The sequence below is a fragment of the Macrobrachium nipponense genome, chromosome 16 (assembly GCF_015104395.2).
Source record: "Macrobrachium nipponense isolate FS-2020 chromosome 16, ASM1510439v2, whole genome shotgun sequence".
NCBI lineage: Eukaryota > Metazoa > Arthropoda > Malacostraca > Decapoda > Palaemonidae > Macrobrachium > Macrobrachium nipponense.
Genome location: NC_087209.1, coordinates 2722258 through 2746870, shown reverse-complemented (window position 1 = coordinate 2746870; position 24613 = coordinate 2722258). Strand labels below are relative to the sequence as shown.

At 36.2% G+C, this 24613-nt stretch overlaps 1 protein-coding gene across 1 annotated transcript in view; it reads left to right on the top strand.

The window, feature by feature from the left end:
* Nucleotides 1-24613, top strand: part of LOC135195520 (single-stranded DNA-binding protein 3-like) — a 226354-nt gene that overhangs the window by 39546 nt on the left and 162195 nt on the right. Inside the window, 1 exon segment of the mRNA XM_064221758.1 lies at nt 14593-14654. Within this exon segment, the coding sequence (XP_064077828.1) occupies nt 14593-14654 (62 nt within the window).

The window sequence follows — 24613 nt, the reverse complement described above, 5'->3', positions numbered from 1 at the left end:
GTCGGTGCATCTCGTGAAGTGTACTGTAGGCATTACTTTGGGTTCATTGCAACGTCCTTTCGGTCCCTACCTGCAACCTCTTTCATTCCTTTTACTGTATTTTGGTTCATATTCTTTCTTCCATCTTCCTTCCTTCCTCGCCAACAATCGTTTCTTAGTGTATTTGCAGTGTCAGTATCCAGTTTCAGCGCTGAATAACCTCATGGGTCCCAGCTCTTGGCGTTGGGCCTAAATTCTATGTTCTATATATCTGGTTATCGCTTACAGTCCAGCCCGCTGGTACGTGCAAAGTAATGCCCTGCCGAGCTCAGTGCTAAAAAAATCATATATATATATATATATATATATATATATATATATATATATATATATATATATATATAGAGAGAGAGAGAGAGAGAGAGAGAGAGAGAGAGAGAGAGAGAGAGAGAGAGGGGAAAACGTTAAAAAGTTAAACCCTAACCCAGACTTGTGATGACCTCCGCCGACAAAACTGTCTCATCTTGAAGTGTTCATATCATATGCGCCTCGGTTAAGTTACCACGAGGTTACGGGATGTATTTACTATGTAACTCACTCTCTCTCTCTCCCAAAACTTTCGAGGATTCCGTTTTTAACCTTTAAATTTGGTTTAGTGTTGAGATTGTTGTACATTTGTCCCATTTTTTCGTCTAGAAATACGTTGTGTCGCTCATACATTTAGCCCTGTTCACATCTGTATTGTTATTTTCATACTATCCAGAGAGAGAGAGAGAGAGAGAGAGAGAGAGAGAGAGAGAGAGAGAGAGAGCCGGAGCCTTGCGTCTCGCGTCTGAGATTGGTAATAACGGTGATTGACTTGGAAGAAGTCAATCCTTGTGTTGGCAACAGTGCACCTGCGACCTGCCGAGGGAGGAAGGCACTGGCAGCTCTCTCTCTCTCTCTCTCTCTCTCTTTTTATCAGCACCGATACGGGGATGAAAGTGGATTAATTGAATATGAAGTTCACACCGAGATAGCGCCGATAAAGGATGAGTGGAGATGTTCTCATAGGCGAGGAAGGGCCGTCCCAATTAGCGTAGGAGTCTCGCCGTCACAGGTTGATAATGATCGATTATGACCTTCGGTGATAACGTAAGCGTAACATATATACTAGAAATGTGTTATGTTGGTCTTGGGATGTGACGTTCCGTGAAGAAAGAGTCATTTCTTTCTTTCGTTAGGCCGGCGGCAGCGTGAATGCCAGATTCTTTACTGGTTCATGTAACGTCACAGATTCCAGTGTATGTGTGTGTGTGTGTGTCTGTTTGCTTGCGTGTGTGCACGAATCTGTAACGTTACATGAATCAGTAAGCAAATTGGCACTCGCTAATTTCTACACACACACACACACACACACACACTAACCACACACACACACACACACACACACACACATATATATATATATGTAATATATATATATTATATATAATATATATATATATATAATATATTATTTTGTAACTTTATTAATTCCTTTTTATAATATAATCACTTTTATTGTTCTTAGACTGATGATGCACCGTTTTTTAGAATAAATTATGGCTTTCTACAAGATGTACCAAGGTACCCCTGAAGTATTGTTATCTTGCCGACTGGAGATTCTATATATAATATATATATATATATATATATATATATGTGTGTGTGTGTGTGTGTGTGTGTGTGTGTGTGTGTGTGTGTGTGTGTGTGTGTGTGTGTGTGTGTATTGTATTAGAGTTAGAATATTGACCCAAGCCTGACAAATAAAATTTCAACTGGTCAATCGGGTATTAGTCAAACGGACAACTATATATAAACATAATTCCAGTCAATAACATTTCATTAACAAACTTGATGTTTTTAATATAATGACTAGCAAGCAGACCCACTTCCTTCCCCTTATGCAGAAATATTGCAAATAGTGTCAGGTTTGTGATACGTTAGTAGATGAACGTGATCGCAAAATCAGTCTCGTGGAAAATAGAAAAAAGGAATAATCAGTATATGGAAGATTAAAATCTCTTAAGAACATACAGAAATGTACAGAGCAGCTTTAAAGTATGTAAGCTCGACGGTGTAAATAAAAACATGAATATTGTTAGACATGTTGATATTGACCCAGTATTCGAGTTGCCGTGGAATGCTAATGTTTGGGATTTATAGGCTGGTGAATATTGCCTTCAGGTCCTGTAGTTTTGAAAAGTAAGAATACGGTGTGTTCGTTCGTTGCATCTAGTTGCAGATACCTACACGGATATATATATATATATATATATATATATAGTATGTGTGTGTGTGATTAATACTATGAACATGAAACTGAATATAACCAGATTTTAACATGCAGTAAACACATGCATTCATTCGGTTGCTTCTGCAGCTAAATGCACCCCCCCCCCCCCCCCCACCCCCCCCCTGCCGTTTTGGGTTCTAGATTGTCTCTCTATCACTACTCATTACCTCTCGGAACAACAGTATATATTTTAATACCGGTAAGAGGATTGGGATGTTGAAACAGCGAGTGCATCACCAATCAGTGAGTAATACTGGATATTGCCCCCATCCCCTCCTCCCCCTTCTACTGGCTGTCTCACACCCCCCATTCCCTCCTCCCATATTGTCATCCCATCCACCACCCCTTCCTTAGTAATCCCATTCCTCCAAACCTCCCCCCCCCTCCCACTCCCATATCAGAACTGTCACCCTCCTCCTCCTCCCTCCCTCCTCCTCCTCCTCCTGGACATTGTTGCGTCACTTTTATTATTTATGGATGTTCCGGTTAGTCATTGTTTCTTTCTTTTCTCTTTTTTTCATCCCTCCGATTTGGTTGCTTTGCGACGTATTTGGTAGACGGATGAATTTGGTTGATGGAATTACGATGGCGATTTGTTGTTGTTGTTGTTTTAATTATGTTTGATGCTGTGCCAACACGGGCTCTTGCTCCTCAATCATCATACCGTATGAAGACATTGAGCGGTGTATTATTATATACATTTGGGCAGGGTGAAGTTCCACCGAAGATCCCGGGTATTATACCCTAATGCAATTCAACTTGTATTTTAATAGCTTGCTTATGTTTTCTTTTGTTTGTTATTTTAATATTTTGCTTATATTATTCCTTAATTTGTTAATTTGGTCATTTATCTACTTTTCTTAATAGCTGATCTCCTCTTTCTGTATTTTCCATTATACTTTCTGTGGTTTATTTCGAATGAACACCATAATATTCTTTGGAATCCTTAATATCAAGTCAGTGGCCCCTGTGGTGGGGTTGTTCCATTTGAATAATGTTCATCTTCTCAATAATATAATACTAATAATAATATACCTGTAGACTTTCGTTATCCCGGGTTCAGTAAAACAGTATCATTTCCAATTTTTTTATCGATATGAATAGGGGTCATCTTCTGAATAATATAATTATAATGATATTGATAATAGTAATATTATCAATAACATTATCCATTCCTTCTTTTTTTGTTCTTTTTCCGTCTGATTATGGGCCATCTTCTGAATAATAATAATAATAATATAATAATAATAATAATAATAATAATAATAATAATAATAATAATAATAATAATAATATATCATCTGCACTCCTTTTTATCGATACGAAAAGGGGTCATCATCTGAAAGATAATTATAATGATATTGATAATAGTAATATTAGTATCTATCATTATCCATTTATTATTTTTTATCTTTTTCCATGTGATTATGGGTCATCTTTGAATAATAATAATAATTATAATAATAATAATGATGATGGTGATGGTGATAACATGCCTGTAGGCATAAAATCACCTCTCTTCCTGTTATTTTACATATATACATATACATACACATGCTTCAATGCCTTTGTAGGTGACATTGGTGAACAGGTATATATACACTTTCTTTGTCTCCGGCGAGTACTTCTTCGCATTCTGTGCCGTCTACGTTGGCAGACGTGACGTGTGCTTATTCGCCATTGTTTCAGAGCTCAGGTGGGAAATTGATTCGGGGCGAGACACTCCCTCCTGTGATGATGCTCCGTGCCATGAAAGCCTCATTGATAGACATGGTTTTACTCCTCGTCAGTAGACAGGTGTGGGAACAAATCTATGGGTTGGGTTTTCTCCTCAATACTAGATAGGTGTGGGGACAAATCTATGGGTTGGGTTTTCTCCTCAATACTAGATAGGTGTGGGGACAAATCTAGGGTTGGGTTTTCTCCTCAATATAGATAGGTGACAAATCTATGGGTTGGTTTTCTCCTCATACTAGATAGGTGTGGGAACAAATCTATGGGTGGGGTTTTCTCCTCATACTATAGGTGTGGGGACAAATCTAGGGTTGGGTTTTCTCCTCATACTATAGGTGTGGGACAAATCTATGGTTGGGTTTTTCTCCTCATACTAGATAGGTGTGGGGACAAATCTATGGGTTAGGTTTTCTCCTCAACATTAGATAGGTGTGGGGACAAGTGTACGAGTATGGTTTTTCTCCTCATTAATGGACAGGTGCTGGAACAAATCTATGGGTTGGGTTTCCTCTTCATGAACGGACAGGTGTGGGAACAAATGTATGTGTTGCGTTTTTCGTCTCAGTGAACAGGTGTGGAAACAAATGTATGAGTTGCGTTTTTCTTCTCAGTGAACAGGTGTGCAAGAACTAATGTATGAATTGGGTTCTTCTCCTCATCAGTAGGTCTGGGAATAAGTGTATGAGGTGGGGGTTTTATCATCATTAATAGGTGCAAGAACTAATGTATGAGTTGGATTTTTCTCCTCATTCATAGACAAGTACAAGAACAAATGTATGACCTGGATTGTAATCCTCATTAACAGACAGGTGCAGGGACCAATGTATGTGTTTTTCGCCTAATTAACAGAGACAGGTGCTGGAACAAATGTGCGAGTTGGGGTTGTCTCTGCATTAATAGACAGGCGCAGGAACCAGAAGTATGTGGTGGGTTTTTCTCTTCATTAATAGACAGGGGCAGGGGTAAATATATCTTTGTTGGTCTCATTCTTAGACAGTGACAAGGGTAAACATATCTTTGTTGGTCTCCATTTCATAGACCAGGGTGCCATTGGGATAAATATATCTTTGTTGTTCTCATTAATAGACAGTGGCAGGGGTAAATATATTTTTGTTGTCCTCATTAATAGACAGTGGCAATGGTAAATATATCTGTTGTTCTCATTAATATACAGTGGCTGGGGTAAATATATCTTTGTTGTTCTCATTAATAGACAGTGGCAGGGGTAAATATATTTGTGTTGTTCTCCTCATTCATGGACAGGGGCAGGGGTAAATATATGTGTTGTTCTCCTCATTCATAGACAGGGGCAGGGGTAAATATATCTGTGTTGTTCTCCTCATTCATAGACAGTGCAGGGGTAAATATATGTGTTGTTCTCATTAATAGACAGGGGCTGGGGTAAATATATCTGAGTTATTCTTTTCATTAATAGACCGGTACAGGAACAAATGTGTGAGTTGGGTATACTTTTCTATGCCCTTACAACCACAACAACAACAGCCTACCAAACATACATAATCCTCGAAGACGCCGGTTTGTCAACTTAATTACTACCAAGATATGACGCTGATGTCATTACTAGGCTTGAATCAGTCAGTACCAAAGCAGCAGATCAAATGAATCAGACTTTTTATATATATATATATATATTTATATATACTATATATATATATATATATATATATATATATATATATTACATATATACTGCAAACACAGACAGACAGGGAAATATACAGGTAGCAACCCTAATTTAAAAAGGGGGGGGGGGGTCGAGGCAGGTGTACAGGTGAACATCATCAATTCAATGTGACAGGTAGTTGTAGGAAGTGCCTTGTATTTCGGAAAACAAAACCTCTGCCATGCGTTATCAGGTGATCCTCGTTATCTGGGTGCGATAAGTGTTCGATAATGAAGATAGAGAGTAGACGTATGTGTTTGTGTGTGTTCTCCGTGTCGTTTGCTTGAGCATGAATTGCTCAAAGTATCCTCTGCACTCCTGAATGCTTGTGTGTGCTTTTGTATATTTTTAGGCCAGCTACTCTGAGTACTGGAAAAAAAAAATCTTTTGTTGAAGAAGAAAGGAATTGAAGGTTATAAGATGTATGCATAAGGTATATCAATAATGTATTGAAGTAGAATATTGTATTAGTGTATTAATATATATATCTATATATAATATATATATATATATATATATATAATGTATATATATATATATATATATATATATATATATATATATATATATATATATATATATATATATAACGCCCGTACCCTTGATTTTAAGGAACTCGTGTTTACTTTCCTCTTGATTATTTGCTCGTGTCTTTCCATTTTGTCAGTCGTTTAATTTTTATTTGTTTCTGCAGTTGTTTGAATGTAATCTATTTTTTCCTCTTATTTGCATCTTTGGCCTACTTCCACGGCTATTCTTTGCATTTGGGAAGACTTCTAATTAAATATAATATAACCTTTTATATAACGGCTTATTAATGATTCCGTTACGTTTATATTTCTGCAAATGGAAGGGAGAAATGCTGGGTCCAGTGGGGGAGGGGGAAGGGGAGAGAGGGGTCATATCCATCGGCACACTACTTAAGAAGTGACAACTCGGTTGGGATACCTCATCCCAAGGCCTTTTAAGTACGTTTGAAAGACCTCGCCTATTCCAGTTTACGAGCCAAATCCACCAAATTCAGTAGTAGCCGGTCATACCATTCCAGATTTAATGATCCGGATCTGCTGCAGTTTGTTCAGATTTAGTAGTGTCTGCCGGCACGTTAGAATCCGTTTGTTATATGTCAGTGCCTCTCCCACGTGGGGTATACGTCGTAAACCATTGCCTGCGAGAAGCGCGTCCCTGCAGCCACGTGCGTTGTCATGGCAACCGAGACGCGTCTTCCTCCCCTTCCCTTCCCAACGGTACATCGTTGGTCAGCTGCTGTTAATTGCCTGCTCTCTCTCTCTCTCTCTCTCTCTCTCTCTCTCTCTCTCTCTCTCTCTCTCTCTCTCATAACTGGATGTCGCTTTCTTCTAGAGAGAGAGAGATAGAGAAGCTGATGAACTTACAATAATAAGATTATTGCTTCATCAGAACCAGTGTGTGACAAGTCTCTCTCTCTCTCTCTCTCTCTCTCTCTCTCTCTCTCTCTCTCTCTCTCTCTCTCTTATACCGGTCTCTTTTTGAGAGAGAGAGAGAGAGAGAGAGAGAGAGAGACACACAATAATACGGTTGTTGCTTCATCAGAACCAGCCTAGTTGACAATATATATATATATATATATATATATATATGTATATTATATATATATATATATAATATATATATATATATCCTATAGGTATATATATATATATATATAATAAATAAACGAAACAGTGAGAGTGGAAAACATTCCACAGAAGTAGGTTATGGACAGAACCATTTCCCATCTAGGCTGACCGAGTTTCCTCTCGCAGGTGATCATTTGTTTCCCTTACGGAATGCTGGAGTAGTCTGCCACCCTCAGCTATATATCCCCTCCCCTCCCCCTCTCCCCCCCACGGGATTAGCACTGTAGATGTAATTAAATTACGTACTTTATCTCGGGAGCAGCAGGTGAGATTGAGAGGGTCTGGGAACGGAGCTTAATCGATTTTTTGGTAATTAATTTTTAAGGGGAAAGTAATGTTTTTCTGGGGGTGTGTGTGCGGAAGCTGTTCGAGTACAGAGGAGTAAATTTTAAATTTGTCCAGCCGATAAGTGTAATTGGTGTCTCTGTTCTGTTTGGCCTTGAGTGAGAGAGGAAAGGAGGAGTCCGTGTTCTTGAAATGGAGGATGGGTTTATATTATTAGTAGTTTTTTATAAGTATATTATTATTAGGTATTTATTATAAGTATATTAATAGTAGGTACTTTTTTATAAGTATTATTAGTAGGTATATATATTTTTGTAAGTATATTATTAGTAGTATATATTTTTTATAATTATATTCTTAGTAGGTATCATTTACTTCCAGACTATCATTTTTTCGTTCTTGTGGAAAAGGAGCATCTTCAGTAAGAGTTAGTAACTTGCAGATGGCAAGATATGTAAATGAGGTTTTGAAAGGAGTTTGGTATGTCTGTCACTTTTGTTTGCCATGTGTCGCAGGCTTTATTACTTAAATATTGTATTGATGAGTGACTTGAGGTGTCTTTCTAAGTGCCAGTTGATGGAAATTTACTTATTTGTGGTGTCTTTCTAAGTGCCATTTGATGGAAATTTACTTATTTGTGGTGTCTTTCTAAGTGCCATTTGATGGAAATTTACTTATTTGTGGTGTCTTTCTAAGTGCCATTTGATGGAAATTTGCTTATTTGTGGTGTCTTTCTAAGTGCCATTTGATGGAAATTTACTTATTTGCGGTGTCTTTCTAAGTGCCATTTGATGGAAATTTACTTATTTGCGGTGTCTTTCTAAGTGCCAGTTGATGGAAATTTACTTATTTGTGGTATCTTTCTAAGTGCCATTTGATGGAAATTTACAGATACTATTAGAACTCTCAGTTCTGTATAGCACATCTCCAGAACAGCAGAACATGCAGTTGAAGACCGTTGAATTTCAGGCATCTATATATATATATATATATATATATATATATATATATATATATATATATATATATATAATATATATATATATATATATGCTTGCTGGTTCCATTTGTGGTCACGATCAGTGACGTTAACCACCATTGGGTCTGGTCAGTGATTAGCGGGGAATGTGACCAGCCCCGGGATGCCAGATGTCATGACTGAACCCGCAGTGATTTATTTTGGGAGAGGGGGGGGCGGTGGCGTTGTTGGGGGGTTGGGGTTCAAAACTAAAGGACGAAATCCAAAGGGGGTAATCAGCATCAGCTTAGATATTTGCCTTACAATTTTTTTTTTTACTTATATTAACCCTTGATATTTTTTCACTTCCCCTATATTAACCCCTGTTGTTGTTGTTGTTGTTTTTGTTGTTTTATTTTTGTGTTTTTTTTTCGTCTTATTAACAAACTCAGCACAACAACGACCCCAGCCAGTCAGGCAGCCAGCTTTAGCAGGCTTGACGCCGAGCTCCAGGAAATAGTGACTAGGTTTTTTTTTTTCTTTATATTTTTTATAAGAGGCAGGCTTGCGCTGTCATTAATCTGGCCCGCGTGTATGAGCAGGCTACGTGTTGCATATCAATTCTCTGCTCAACGACCTTACCCTCTCTCTCTCTCTCTCTCTCTCTCTCCCGCTTTTTTTTCCTTACCCTCCTTTTCTCAGTCAATCTAACCTCTCTCTCTCTCTCTCTCTCTCTCTCTCTCTCTCTCTCTCTCTCTCTCTCTCTCTCTCTCTCTCTCTCTCCACACAAGTTGTATGTTTCTTCTCTTGGCTATATCTCTCTCTCTCTCTCTCTCTCTCTCTCTCTCTCTCTCTCTCTCTCTCTCTCACACAAGTTGTATGTTTGCTTCTCTCGGCTATACTACTCCCCTGTATACGTGAAAAGGGGAAATGGAATGATTAGAGAGAAATTATGTTCTCTTTTATTGGATTTTTCTCTCTGTCTCTGTATGGATTACTTTTGTTTTTTGTTTCTTGTTATTTGTTTCGCCAGGTTTTTGGTTGACTGGGACTTGTGTTTAGTGGTGTTAATTTGCATGCATTTGTTTGATTTATTTGTGTATCAATTCATACCTATCGGATTTTTTTTTTATCTGTGATTGTTGTGTGGTAGAAGTTTTGAAGTTTAATTCGACTTCTGAAGTTCATAATCAGATTTAGGTAATAGGGGTCGAAGTTTATCTTCTAGGATCTCCCATCTTCCCACCAAGGAAAAAATAGTTTTATGCTTCAAGTTCATGCCTTTGAAAGGGATTTATATCATCAAAGTTTCCTCATTCGAGGAAAAATGTTTCCTTAGATGAAGTTTCGTGGGGAAAGTTTCTCCATTTAAGGGATGTTTCATTGTCAAAGTTTCCTCTAGAGGAAAATTTCCAAAATCCAAAAGTTCCTCCTTAAAAAATTTCATTATCAAGTTTCCTCCTTAAAAAAATTTCATTGTCAAGTTTCCTCCTTAAAAAAAAGTTTCATTATTAATTTTCCTCCTTAAAAAAGTTTCATTATCAAGTTTCCTCCTTAAAAAAGTTTCATTATCAATTTTCCTCCTTAAAAAAAGTTTCATTATCAATTTTCCTCCTTAAAAAAAAGTTTCATTATCAAGTTTTATCCTTAGAATAAGCTTCAGTATCAAGTTTCCTCCTTAAAAAAAAAGTTTCATTATCAATTTTCCTCCTTAAAAAAAAAGTTTCATTATCAAGTTTTATCCTTAGAATAAGCTTCAGTATAAAGTTTCCTAAAAAAAAAAAAAGTTTCATTATCAAGTTTTATCCTTAAAAAAAGTTTCATTATCAAGTTTCCTCCTCAAATAAAGTTTCATTATCAAGTTTCCTCCTTATAAAACGTTTCATAACCGAAGTTTCCTCATTTGAAAAATGAATATCATAAAATGTCCTCGCCTTTGAAAAAAAAATCAGAATCAGTGATTCACCTTTTGAATAATATCAAGATTAATAATCATCAAAGCTCATTTCATTGAAAGAAAGAAAGAAAAAAAATGTGTCATGTGTCAGCTGATTTACTGCCTTTGTTACGATCTTGTCATTGAAGTAAGCCTTCTGATACAAAAAGCGTTTCGCCTGAAATCCTTCTTTGATCTCCATGGCAACTGTTCTTCAGTCGTTGTTTGTATGTTTTGGTTATTATTATTATTATTATTATTATTATTATTATTATTATTATTATTATTATTACTTATCAATATTTTACCGTTTATCTGAACTCTATGTCGAGAAATTCTCTCTCTCTCATAATTTTGACCTCCGTTTATGGTTGCACCAAGAACAGAAGATGCATTTCTACAAAGACCCCCCCCCCCCCCCCCCCTCTCTCTCTCTCTCTCTCTCTCTCTCTCTCTCTCTCTCTCTCTCTCTCTCAATATTAACCTCCCCTTTTGACAGTAAGATGCATTTCTACTCTCTCTCTCTCTCTCTCTCTCTCTCTCTCTCTCTCTCTCTCTCTCTCTCTGAATTTTTGACACCTTTGATATCCGATAGTTGTAGTACTAGCAGTACAGAATGTTCTCTCTCTCTCTCTCTCTCTCTCTCTCTCTCTCTCTCTCTCTCTCTCTTCCTTCCTTCCGCCCCTCAGTTTTAAGCGTTTGATGTGTCCGGCATGTGTGTGTGTTTGTAGCACGCGAGGATAGCCACCAGGCTGAGTAGTGCGGTGGTGGCTTGTTGCCCAGTGATGTCGTCGTTAAGTTAATAGTTTGTAGTGGAGATAACCTACTAAGAACTCTTGACTTCTCCTCCTCCTCCCCCCCCTCTCACCCATCCAACCCCAGACCCCAGCTGGATCCATTCCCCCTCTCATACCCCTTCCCCTTATCCCTCCCTCCCTCTGTCTCTTGCGTTGCTCAAACGTTTTCGAATATGCTGTTTGTTCTTTATTTCTTTCTTTCTTTCTTTCTTCCTTCCTTTATTCTTCTTCTGTTTTTGAATTGATGTGACTGATTATCTTTAACACGCAGGCTTTGCATTTGTGTGCTTGCTCGCTCGCTCGCTGGGCCAAGTTGACTTGTATTTTATTATATTTATGAATGTGCGTTTCTATTTGATATTTGTTCTATATTTTATTGAGGTTATTTTGATTTAATCTTTCAGTGCATTGCTCTCCTATTGTTGCTGGTTAAAGTATACAGTTTGTTTTTGTAATATGTTTAGCTTTTTGTCGTTTATGCAGTGTACGTATTAAGTTCATGTTTTTTGCTTTTGGTGCATCTTATTTTTTTCTCCTTACTTATCAAGTCCATTTGCCTTGTTTTTTTTTTTTTTCTTAACCTGGTTTTTTGTTATGTTTGTCACCCCCACTGTTGGTGGTGAAGGAGATTGTTTTGATGACAGTTTGAAAATGAAGTGACGTGTGCCGAAATGTGTAGCACAACTTTCTGTTCTTCGAAATAAAAATATTTGGGATTTTGGATGATTGACTTTTATATTTGAATTTTCCCTTTTTCTGTTTTTCCAATATTATTTCTCTATCTGGGATACAATCCATAATGATATAAAATCTTTCTGTAGTTTTATAAAATATATATTTCTTGTACAGCAAATAAAAGCTTTCGACCATCAGGTGTCTTTTGTGTGTGTGTGTGTGTGTGTTGTGAGTGAGAAAGAACAAGGCCACAGCTGATGGACGAAAGCTCTAATTTGCTGCACAAGAAATATATATTTTATAAAACTACAGAAGGCTTTTGCATCATTGTGGATTGTATCCCCATTTACTTAGAGATACGACGTAGTACCTAGCTTCTGCATATATATATATATATATATATATATATATATATATATATATATATATAAAATATATATATATATATATGTATATGTGTATATATATATATATATATATATATATATATATATATATATATATATAATCATTTTTAATTCTTTTTAGATGGCTGGAAGATAATATTTTCTTGATCATGTACTGCGTATTATTGCGGGGTTATAGAACGAAATGTATTTTATATATTTTAAAAAATGATTTTCCTAACATAGTCTCTCACTCCATAGCATGAGTGAGGTACATGTCTATTATTAATAGCTGTGTATGGCAGAAATCCTTTGATTTACCGGTGCTCTTGTTGTAAAGTGTCAGTTTCTCTCTCTCTCTCTCTCTCTCTCTCTCTCTCTCTCTCTCTCTCTCTCTCTCTCGAAGGGTAAGGGTAGAGAGGCAATTTGGACCAATGCACTGAAGGAAAAGTTAAAAGTTGATTCTGATTTTTTGGATTGATGGAACATGTCTGTATTATATATGCCGACAGTAATGTAACAAGGAAATTTATATTACTATGGTTGACTGTTTTAAAAATTGTAAATTCCCTTAATTTTGAGGTCAGTTTGATGGTTTTGTCAGAAATTCCTGAATGTTGTGGTTTTCAAGGTATATACTATTACATTATCAGTGCTCTGTGGATATTAGTTGATAATTTTATTCCTGTAATTACCAATTTTGTATCTGTAAATTACCAGTTTTATTACTTTAAATTCCCCCATTTTATTTATTTAAATTCCCCATTTTATTTCTTTGAATTGCCAATGTTTTTTAAATTGCCAATTATATATCTCTAAATTGCCGATTTTATTTCTTTAAATTGCCAATTTTGTTTATTTAAATTTTAAATTGTGTTTCTTAAATTGCCAGTGTTATTTCTTAAATTGACAGTTTTATTTTGTTGAATTGCCAATTTTATTTAATTAAATTGCCAATTTAATTTGTTTAACTGCCAGTTTTGTTTCTTTAAATCGCCAATTTAATTTGTTTAAATTACCGATTTTATTTCTGTAAATTGCCAGTTCTATATCTGTAAATTGCCAATTTTATTTCTTCAAGTTGCCAATTTTATTTCTTTAAATTGCCTGTTTTGACTCCTTAGTGTTTTAATGTGACGATCGTTTAAAAATCCTCTTTGGATCTTCCACTTGGTTTTTATTTCCCCACAGATTTTTTTAATTATAATCCGTGAAGGAATTGTTGTGATATTTTAATATGACTTAGTGATTGTTAATATCTCTGTTGTGAAATATATTTCCATTGTTGATAACTTTCGTTTTGTGAGATTGCAAATTTCCCTTTTGTATTTTCGGATGTTGATTTCCTATCTTTTTCACAATGTTATCAATTGAAAGCTGTTCCCGCTTAGCAGCCAATTTCCTTATTTTAAATAGGCTACTGCTGCTTCATGTAGTCACAAGTAGCATTGATTATTGAAAAGTGGTGGTGATTATTCATGTTACTTTGTGTAAGAATTCTTGTTTATATTCTGGCTCGTATGTTAAGTGTATTGATTTTGTATTTGGGTATCCACCTGATCAGAATATTACAATTTTGATGTAATGTATGTTATATTTTTAATTGTGTGGAAGTCTGTTGTCTAGTTTCACTATTTGTCAAGTTCCTAATGTTTATAATCTGTTAACCACATTTTTATATCCGGTTTTGTGTATAAGTTGGCTGTGTGTAGTTATATTCCGTTTTGTTTGAAATCACTTATGTGGTTATATCCTGTTTTTATAGACCAATTACACATTTTGTTTTTCAATTATTTTTTTTACCTAATTGTTTGTTTCCTGTTTTTTTTCACTCAGAGACCAATTAAACGTGTTGTTTTTATTTAATTATTGTTTGCATTCTGTTGTTGTTCATTTACGCTACCCAGCAGATATTATCGCTTCCTAGTAAGTAATTGTTGTAATACAAATTTTTTTTACAGGTAATTTTGTGTGAAGTAAGTAGAGACACTTTTGATGTCCGTTGCTGAAAATTTCGAAAGATTATCTTTTCAACATCCCACATATCTTTTGTTTTTAATTGTCATAACATATTCCACTGTTCGCGTCTTTATAGTTTTGTATATTACTCTGTGCGCGTCTTATAACTTCTATATATATATGTTATTTAAACCGTCATGTTTTTCCTTTTTCTCCCCGTGCAGATAAGATGGGAAAAAAACATAACGTTAGGGGAGCCGCCTGGGTTTTTACATTCGTGGTGGTGGTAAGTACACATCATTTGTCGTTGTTTTTGTAGATAGACGTTTAAAAAAAAGATAAAAAATAAAAAAGAAATCCGTAGGGATTTTATTTTTTCAGAATACCATAATTAAGAGGCAAAAAATAGAAAAAAAAAGTTCCCAGCGATTTTATTTTTTCAGAATACCATAATTAAGAGGCAAAAAATAGAAATAAGCAAAGTTCCCTTGGGATTTTATTTTTTCAGAGTACCATAATTAAGACGCAAAAAATAGAAATAAAAAAATTTCTCCAGGGATTTTATTTTTCAGAATACTAAAGATACACAAAAAAAAAGTTCCCTAGGGATTTTATTTTTTCAGAATACCATAATTATTAAGGTATAATTCATTTTTTCATTTAATTTTGCATAGGCTATTTTATTTGCATTCGATTGATTTCGTTGTGCATCCTGTTGTTTTTAGCTGTAGCTAAGTTCTATTATGCAGTGTTTTATAGTTACGGCAAAGCTAGACGGTTTGGAGCTGCTGCAATTATTATTATTATTATTATTATTATTATTAAATGGTTGCTCCTCAAGAATCCTAGCACACGATAATAATAATAATAATAATAATAATAAAAATACCATTAATTTATTTATTAATGAACGAGAGTTTAATTTTAATTAAGGATTTTTTTTCCGTCACGAAGCCTTGGCTACCCGAAGGAAAATTTGTAATTAATATCGTAACTATGAGCGTAACTCATTTTGAAATAATTAGCGTCAAGTATCTACCTTTTAAAATAGTGAACGTTCGCTCAGGTAGTATTCCTGTCCGGTGGGATACGGATTTCCAGTCGTAAATTGTTACGTTAAGGGGTGAGTAGGGGCGGGGGGCGGGGTTGCTTATCGCTCTGTGAGCGGTCGTATTAAAACAAACGTATTTTCGTTTCGTTTCATCATCCCTTTTCAATGGAGCCTTCCCATATTTTTTTATACTCACTAAAAATACGACATGTTTTAGTATATATTTTTTAATATTCAGTAAAAATACTATGTTTTATGTACCTACTTGTAAGTCCCGTCAACACTGCATTAAACTTCTACGATATGTTTTATATACCTAATTCCAAATCCCATCAACAGTGCATTAAACTTATATACGATATGTTTCATATACCTACTTCTAAATTCCATCAACAGTGCATTAAACTTATATACGATATGTTTCATATACCTACTTCTAAATTCCATCAACAGTGCATTAAACTTATATACGATATGTTTTATATACCTACTTCTTGAGTCTCATCAACACTGCAAAACGTATACAATATGTTTTATATACCTACTTCTAAAATTTTATGTCAGCATTTATATTAATTCCACAATCGGGAACTTGCTTAACAGTCCCTTCATGTATTCCACCTTGGAATACATTCCAAGTGTCTTCCCATTCCTTTGGAATTACCTTGGTTCCTGTCTTGCTTTACCTGTGATCTCTCGTCTGTACCACCTCTACATTTTTTTGTTTTCTGGAAAAAATACTATTTTCCGGGGTTGTCTGTCCGACCGCTTTTTTTTTTTTTTTTTTTTTTTTTTTTTTTTGTCCATGTCCACCCTCATATCTTAAAAACTTCTGTGAGTAGAGGGCTGCAAATTGGTATGTTGATCATCCACCACCCAATCACCTAACGTACTAAATTGCAGCCTCTAACCTCAATAGTTTTCATTTGATTAATTAAGGTTAAGGTTATATGTAATCGTGCGTCTGGCAACGTCGTAGGTGAGGCCGGCACCGGGCTGTGGTTAAAATTTCATACAGCATTACACTGAGACCACCGAAAGAGATTTATTTTCGATGATTTACTTTTGAAGTAACTTTCGCTCTCAAACATTCCATTTGGGCGTCTGCATCATTTAGATATACGTATAGTACCGTACAAACCTCTCCCAGCCTCTCCATAGAATTATCTTAGAAGTAAACCCATCAACCGATGCCTCTCCACTCTTCAGCCTGTTTAATTGCCGTACTTAGGGTGAACGTCACTTTCATTCGCATTCGGTAATGTATACTCGATTCCTTCCTTACTGTCTGTCATTCATGGCTGCCTTAATTCTTTCCTTACTCTCGTCATTCATGGCTGCCTTATTTTCCTTCCGCTTTTAACAAATCTTTAGTTTACTCCATTTACCATGAGGTGCAATCATTATATATATAATAACCACTCCCTTTGGATTTTTTGTTTTGTTCTTGTTTTGTTCTGAGACACATAAATTCATTAATCTTTTATGTCTGCACTTAGTTATTCCCATAAACTCATATTCCGAGACTCATTTCTTCATTAATCTTTTATGTCTGCTCTTGATTATTCCTATAACCTCATATTCTCCTAAAGATTTTTACCAGCAAATTCCTTTGTATTTAGATTATTTACCTTTTTTTTTTTTAATCTTGCGTTTACTTCTTGAATCCTTCTGTATATCTGTACATACCCAATCACACAAACAAGTTAATATCCGAATACCCTATCCTTGTGTGTATACCTGTGTACATACCCAAGTACACAAATAGACGGTAAATATCCGAATACCCTATCCTTCTATATACCTGTACATACCCAATCACACAAATAGAAGTTAAATATCCGAATACCGTATCCTTCTATATACCTGTACATACCCAATCACACAAATAGAAGTTAAATATCCGAATACCCTATCCTTCTATATACCTGTACATACCCAATCACACAAATAGAAGTTAAATATCCGAATACCGTATCCTTCTGTATACCTGTACATACCCAAGTAAACAAATATACGTTAAATATCCGAATACCCTATCCTGTATACCTTTAGGTACATACCCAATCACACAATTTAAATATCCGAATAACTTATCCTGTATATCTGCACATACCCAATCACACAAACAGAAGTTAAATTTCCACCAGTCGAGCTCTTCATTATAAAGATCTGTCAGTTATTTCAGTGAAGTTAAATTCCGTTATGTTTACGCTAATTTTTCTTTTCATTCGTTGTTGCTCATGTAAATTAGTGGCTGGGTGTCACTTTGTAGAACTAGAAAGTCCAGTTCTGTTGAAGCCCAGTGACGGTTTTGGGCACGTGATGTGCTAACGAGACTTCTGCTGTGATGCATTATACTTGACGAACTGTCTGCTAAGCCGTTTAGGATTGCATTATAGTTTTTGCTTTCAAAGCTTCAGTAGATTGTTTTATTTATTTATTATAATGTCATATTTCCGTCTCCCACCAAAAGGAGACTTTGTAGGCATATTTTGTTATTATTATCACGAAGTTTTACGTGTTTGGGATTTAAGACTCTCTCTCTCTCTCTCTCTCTCTCTCTCTCTCTCTCTCTCTCTCTCTCTCTCTCTCTCTCTCTCTCTCTCTCTCTCTCAATGCACTGAAGGGAAACTTATAGTTGATTCTGATGTGTTTGGATTGACGGAACATGTCTGTATTATATATAATAGTAATAATATTTTTATATAATAATGATATTTATCTGCAGTTCTTTTATCATCCATATATAATTAAACAACAGTGAGAGCTGTATTCTCAAAAGAACTTGGCTGACGTTGCAAACTGTGCAAAATCTTAACTTGCTCTCTATCAGCGTACTAAACACAATATTGACGCATTCTTGTCACAAGCACGGAAAAACATTAATCTAATTCCTAGTGCCATGAGCAATCATTCAGTGTAATACTCCTGTCTATTTTCTTTTTAATGATTGTTAATTTATTATGTGTCATTTCACTGTAATTCACTGCATTCGGTTAATATTAGTTATAAGAACCTCTAAATAAATCTAGCGCAGAATAAGTATGTAATGTAACGTCAAGCGCCATGATCTTCTGTAAGTGCAGTATTTCCGACTGAAATTAATGTTTTAAGTGTATAAATTTATTATGTTTCTTTACACTCTACTCACTTAGTTAATATTTTAGTAATAATAACAATAAAGGACCTTGAAACTTCCTCGGTGATTCCACTACATAAGAAAAGAGATATTTTAAGAGTTTGTTGATGGTCAAATTCACAGTAGCTCAACATTTACCTGAACTTCCTATCTATAAGTCACCCTGCCGGGTGTTACCATTCACCCCCGACCCCCCCCCACCCCCCCCCCCCCTGCTTTTTGGGGGTGTTGGGGGGGAAAGAACCGCCACCTCTTTTAGGGGCTATTGTCGATTTGGGGGGGGGGAGGGGGAGATTCGGGCGGGGATATAATACAGAGGAACGGCAATAGGTATTAAGCGGTTGCGTTGACCATGTTTTGGGTTGGGAGAAGGTTTAAGGGGGAAGGTGGGTGGGGGGGGGGGGTGGCTTGGAAAGAGAGGTGGGGGATGGGGGAGGGGGGGGTCGATAGCCACCTAACAGCGTTGCTGACACTTATTGATTGGACTTAATAATGCAGGAGAATTTTATACGTATGACTCGTTTTCATACTGTTACAAGGGGCGGCAGGGGCAGAGAGAGAGAGAGAGAGAGAGAGAGAGAGAGAGGAGGTTTTTGGGGGGGGAGGGAGGGAAGGATGAAAGGGTAGAGAGGCAATTTGGACCAATCGCATTTTAGCACCCATGAACCTTGGTATTAGTTAAACCACGACCGTAATTTTTTTTTTTCCTTTCTTTCCCTTCATTATTCATTATATTCTTGTAAGCCCTCTTCTCCATTCTTTACATTCCTTCCATAGTTCCTCTTTCATTCTTTTTTTCTTCTCTTTCCCTTTTTACTCTGACCTCCCTCCGCTCCCTCTTTGTTCCCATTTCCAACGGTTGGTCGGGGTTCGGTATTCTGGGCAGACACTTTTTGACGTTTCGGAAAATATATATACTATATATAGACCCCCCCCCCCGCCCACACCCCCACCCCTACCATCATCAGGAACAGCCTACTTTAAAAAAAAAAATAAAAAGAAATAGGTGCATTGTATTGAGAACACGAATGGAATTTTTTTTTCACTTTGTATATATATATATTTATATTTTTGTTGTTACAGAATTGTATGATCAACTAATAATGCATTGTCGCTCGTTTTTGTATGTTTGTTTTCATTTATTTTTTTATTTTTGTGTGTGTGTCAAGGTTCTCTGATTGTTGTCGCAATAAATGAGGCCGCTTTATTGTCTGGTGCAGATGAGTGAATTATTATTATTATTATTAATATTATTATTATTAAAAAGGCTGCAGTTGGAATGCTTTGGGTTACTCGTTATGTACCATTTTTATCCTTCTCCTTTTTGTTTGTTTGGATTTTTTTTTTTTTTTTTTTTTTTTTTTTTTTTTTTGCGCTGTTGATTGTCAGCGAATTCTTTCAAAATAGTCGTGTGAGATGGATTATGTATTTTGTTGATTTCGGGTGGTTGGTTCCTTCCTGTTTGCCTTGTCGCTAATTTCTCTTTTTTTCGTTTTCCCCTTAGTTTATGGTCTTAATTGTCACGTATTTCAACCGGTGTTATCGCAAAGACATGAGTTCGACTCTTGTTTCTAGTTACAATAATATTCTTTTGGGTAATGGTTTGTCAAAATGCGTTTGCGATGTTTGATCCACCTCAAGTAATCGCTGTATAGGTAGTAATTCATCTCTCGTTTGTGAAACCGCCGTGAAAATAAAAAATAGTTAGGGTAATTTTCTTTTATTTAATTTATTAAACGTGTGCGTCTTGGTACATCATTGCATTGCCGCAAAGCCCTGTTATCTCCCTTGAACATTCATATGTATTGGTATTCATTTGTCTTGTAGGCTTTGCTGTAAAATGCAGTACATTCTCGTTCATTTGTTGTGCCATTCATTCCTCATTTACTGTAGGACGCATTATACTTTGTGGATGTGCTTTTTGTTATTATTTGTTCTTATGAAGCTGAACCGTATTCAAGCCCACAACTTGAAATTCAAGCTTCCAAGGAGGTTTATTCGAAAGAATTAACGGAAGGTAATGGTCATGGGAAATACAGAAAGAGAGACCAGCTCTTAGGAGAACATAAATTAACACATAAAAAGATAAATAAGAATTTCCGTAAATAATTATTGAATTATTCATGGTACCTATTTTCTCAAGCAGTGCAACGTAGGATCATTTTGTCATTTGCTGTCCAGCTGTTTAGTGCCATCTTGTTTGATAGAGATGATAAGAGCGTAGACGCCCATGTATTGTCGGAAGACGGGTTTGGAGGCTAATTAATATTGTCAATTTACGATTCTTTCTATGGAATTTATCCAAGTTTAGCGAGGGTCCTTTTTAAGTCTTCCTGCTCAATGAGAAGCTTCTCTTCGAGTCAACAACATCCCCCTCCCCCTCCCCCTATAAACTACACATGAAAAGGATGAGCCGCTCCCTGCGATGATGTCTCCCTTAGGGGGATATTGCCGTCAGTGCGCCTCGTGGGGTGCAATGTAGCCATTACTGAAGGTTCTTTGCAGCCTCCCTTCGGCCCCTAGCTGTAAACCACTTTTACTGTACCTCCATTCGTATTACCTTTCTGCAATGTTGCTAGCCCCCCTTTCCTGACAATTCCTTCATCGTGCAACTTCTTTGAGGTTTTAATCCTGTTGCATCTTTCAAACCTACTGGGTCTCAATTTCCTTTCCGGCGCTGAATACTCTCATAGGTCGCAGTGCTTGGACCTTGGTTTAAACTGTATTCCATCTCTGCGTTGGCGTTTCATGCTTGTGTGCCAGATGAACCTGGCTGGCTTCCCTGTGTGCGTGTGTGTGTGTGTGTGTGGAAGGTTGTCAGTTCTAACGGGATGTTTTCGCTGGAGATCGAAGTTTGAAAGTAACAGGTCAAGTAATTCGTTCGAATACGTACACGTCCGGTCGTTACGTCGTTCGTATCTCTGTCACGATTGTTTCAGCTTATATTGTGAGTCTCTCTCTCTCTCTCTCTCTCTCTCTCTCTCTCTCTCTCTCTCTCTCTCTCTCTCATTATTAAGCAATATCCGTTAAACTGATCGTCATGGTTGGTGATTATTTGTAACGTACATCTCTCTCTCTCTCTCTCTCTCTCTCTCTCTCTCTCTCTCGTCGTTTCTTGCTATGCGTAAACCCATGTTGACGACTATTGCCTTTAGTTTTTCCGAACTCATACTCATCTTACACGCTTGTATGTATGTATGTATATATGTATCTATGTATCCTATGTGTAAAGAAATATATATATATACTATATATATATATATATATATATATATATATATATATAAACAGGTACATAATGTTTGCCTTTAGAATTGCTTTTTAAAGTTTCGAACTACAAGGTAACAAAGGATATATATACTGAAGCAGCTGTATCTGGTTAAGCGGGGTTTGGGAGAGGAGACGCTCAGTGAAGGGAAGAGTAATTGTAATGAACAGAGAGAGAGAGAGAGAGAGAGAGAGAGAGAGAGAGAGAGAGAGAGAGAGAGAGAGAGAGATTGGTCTTAGAAAAAAGGGAAGAAAGAAAAAAAAGGAGGTTGTTGACCTGAAAGAGGAAAGGAGCAACTAAACGTGAGACAGAGAATCCCGGCACGTAATCCTCACGTGATATGAAGAAGAAGAAGAAGGGGAGGAGGAGAAGAAGAAGAAGAAGGGGAGGAGGAGGAAGAAGAAGAAGAAGGGGAAGAAGAAGAAGAAGAGGAGGAGGAAGAAGAAGAGAAGAAGGGAGAATAAGAGGAGGAAGGAGGAAGAAGGGGAGAGGGGGAAGAAGGGAGAAGAAGGGGAGGAGGAGGAGGAGGAAGGAAGAAGAAGGGAGAAGGAGGAGAGAAGAAGAAGAAGAAGGAGGAGAAGAGATAAGAAGAAGGGGAGGAGGAGGAGACACAGTAGAGAAAACAAATGAAGAATAGAAGGAGGATTAACAGATTAAAAAAGGACCACTCAAGAATCTCCAGGAGAAGAAAGGAAGCAAAAGAAAGAGCAGATCAAAAGAAGTGGATTAGGAGGAGAAAGGTTGTAATGAGAGAGAGAGAGATATATATATGGTAATATGGAAGAGTACCTAAATATAACGGATAATAGTAAGATGACGGTTATCTTTTGCTTGCTGGATATCTCGTAAGGTATGAGAGAAAGAGAGAGAGAATGTGATGATATTTAGGATAAAATAACGAAAAGGACCACTCAAGAATCTCCAAGAGAACAAAAAACGAGCAGATCAAATGAAGTGGATAAGGAGGAGAAAGGTTATAATGACAGAGAGAGAGAGCTAACTGAGGCTGTTAGTTACTTCGAGGACTGTGTTGACCATCAAATTTTTAAGAGGCTGAAAAAGGCAAAGGCCCGTAACATTATCCAAATTGCGTTTGACTTTTTGGCCGGTGCCCTTTGAGAAGAGAGAGAGAGAGAGAGAGAGAGAGAGAGAGAGAGAGAGAGAGAGGGGTGATGGGGATGCCGCCTGCTTTCCTCTATCATTGATTCATAGGTTGCTCTGCAGCGCCGCTTGGCTCTCCGAAGATGCTTGGTATTTTTTTATTTTTTATTTTTTTTTTTTTTTTTTTTTTTTTTTTTTTTTTTTTTTTTTTTTTTTTATTTTTTATTTTTTTCGTCAGTCGTACTGAAGTTTCGATTCTATTCTGCTTCCTTCTTATAGTAGAATTCACTGTTAATCAAAGCGTTTCTGTGAGATTTTGTTTGGGAAAGTCAGCTAGTTTGCCTACGAAGTGAGATGTTATTTAAGACGTCCGTGTTTGCGGATATACTTACCTTCAGTAACTTTATTATTATTGTTATTATTATTGAACTAAGGAACCTCCGTAACGAGGCTATAATATTGAAAATTAAAAGCCACAGTAGTGTTAAAATATATTATTGTACAGTGGTAAAAATGCAAGGAGAGACTTTCGAATACTGCTCCGTATCCCTCTTCAGGGACTGAAGAGGGATACGGAGCAGTATCCGAAAGTCACTCCTTGTATTTTTACCATTGTACAATAATATATTTTAACACTACTGTGGCTTTTGATTGTCATCATTATTATTATTATTATTATTATTATTATTATTATTATTATTATTATTATTATTATTAGATTATTATTGTGTCTATCACAGTCTTCCAATCGACTGGGTGGTATTTATAGTGTGGGGTTCCGGGTTGCATCCTGCCTCTAGGATTCCATCACTTTTCTTACTATGTGCGGCGTTTCTAGGATCACACACTTCTATTATTGATTATTATTATTATTATTATTATTATTATTATTATTATTATTATTATTATTATTATTATTATTATGTGATTTCGGGCATCAAGTTTTCCCGTTATTGTTAATTATTGTTATGCAGAAGAAATGAAATAGGTACAGACGAACGATATTTGATACAAATCGGTAATTTTTACTTATAGTTAATTTACAAAGGAAATCTCTCGGAAGAAAAGTTTTGTATTTGCATGAACATTTGTCTTAAAAAAAATAAAAAGATAACCAGTGGTGAACATGAATTCCTCCTAACGACGTTAAGGATCCTTTGTTGATCTTCCGTGGCTGTCAAGTTTATACTTTTCCAAAATAAACCAGTGTTTCTAACGTGACTCCCATCGGTGTATGAGAAACGTTTCGTAAAGGTAAGTATTTTTGGGGAGGAATGCATTTAAGGGTCAAATTGTTCTCAAGTTGAAGGTCATGTGTTGAAAAACGTTTCGAAAATATAGAAATTAATGTTGAGAAGTATTTAGCTGGGATAAAACAGTTTTTTGTTAAGGAAATGTGGCCGGAAACATTTAGTTAACATATTTATTCATAGCTTGTAATCGTTTGTTTAGGTGACGAGATTATTTAGTTATTGAGTGATTAATTGAAACGTTCGCTTAGGTGCCGTGATCATAGTGATTAATTGAAACGGTTGCATAGCTGACAGGATTATAGGGTGATTAATTGAAACATTTGCATAACCAGCGTGATTATTGAGTGATTAATTGAAACGTTTTCTTAGTTGGCGTGATTATCCAGTGATTAATTAAAACGTTTGCTTAGGTTCCGTGATTATAGTGATT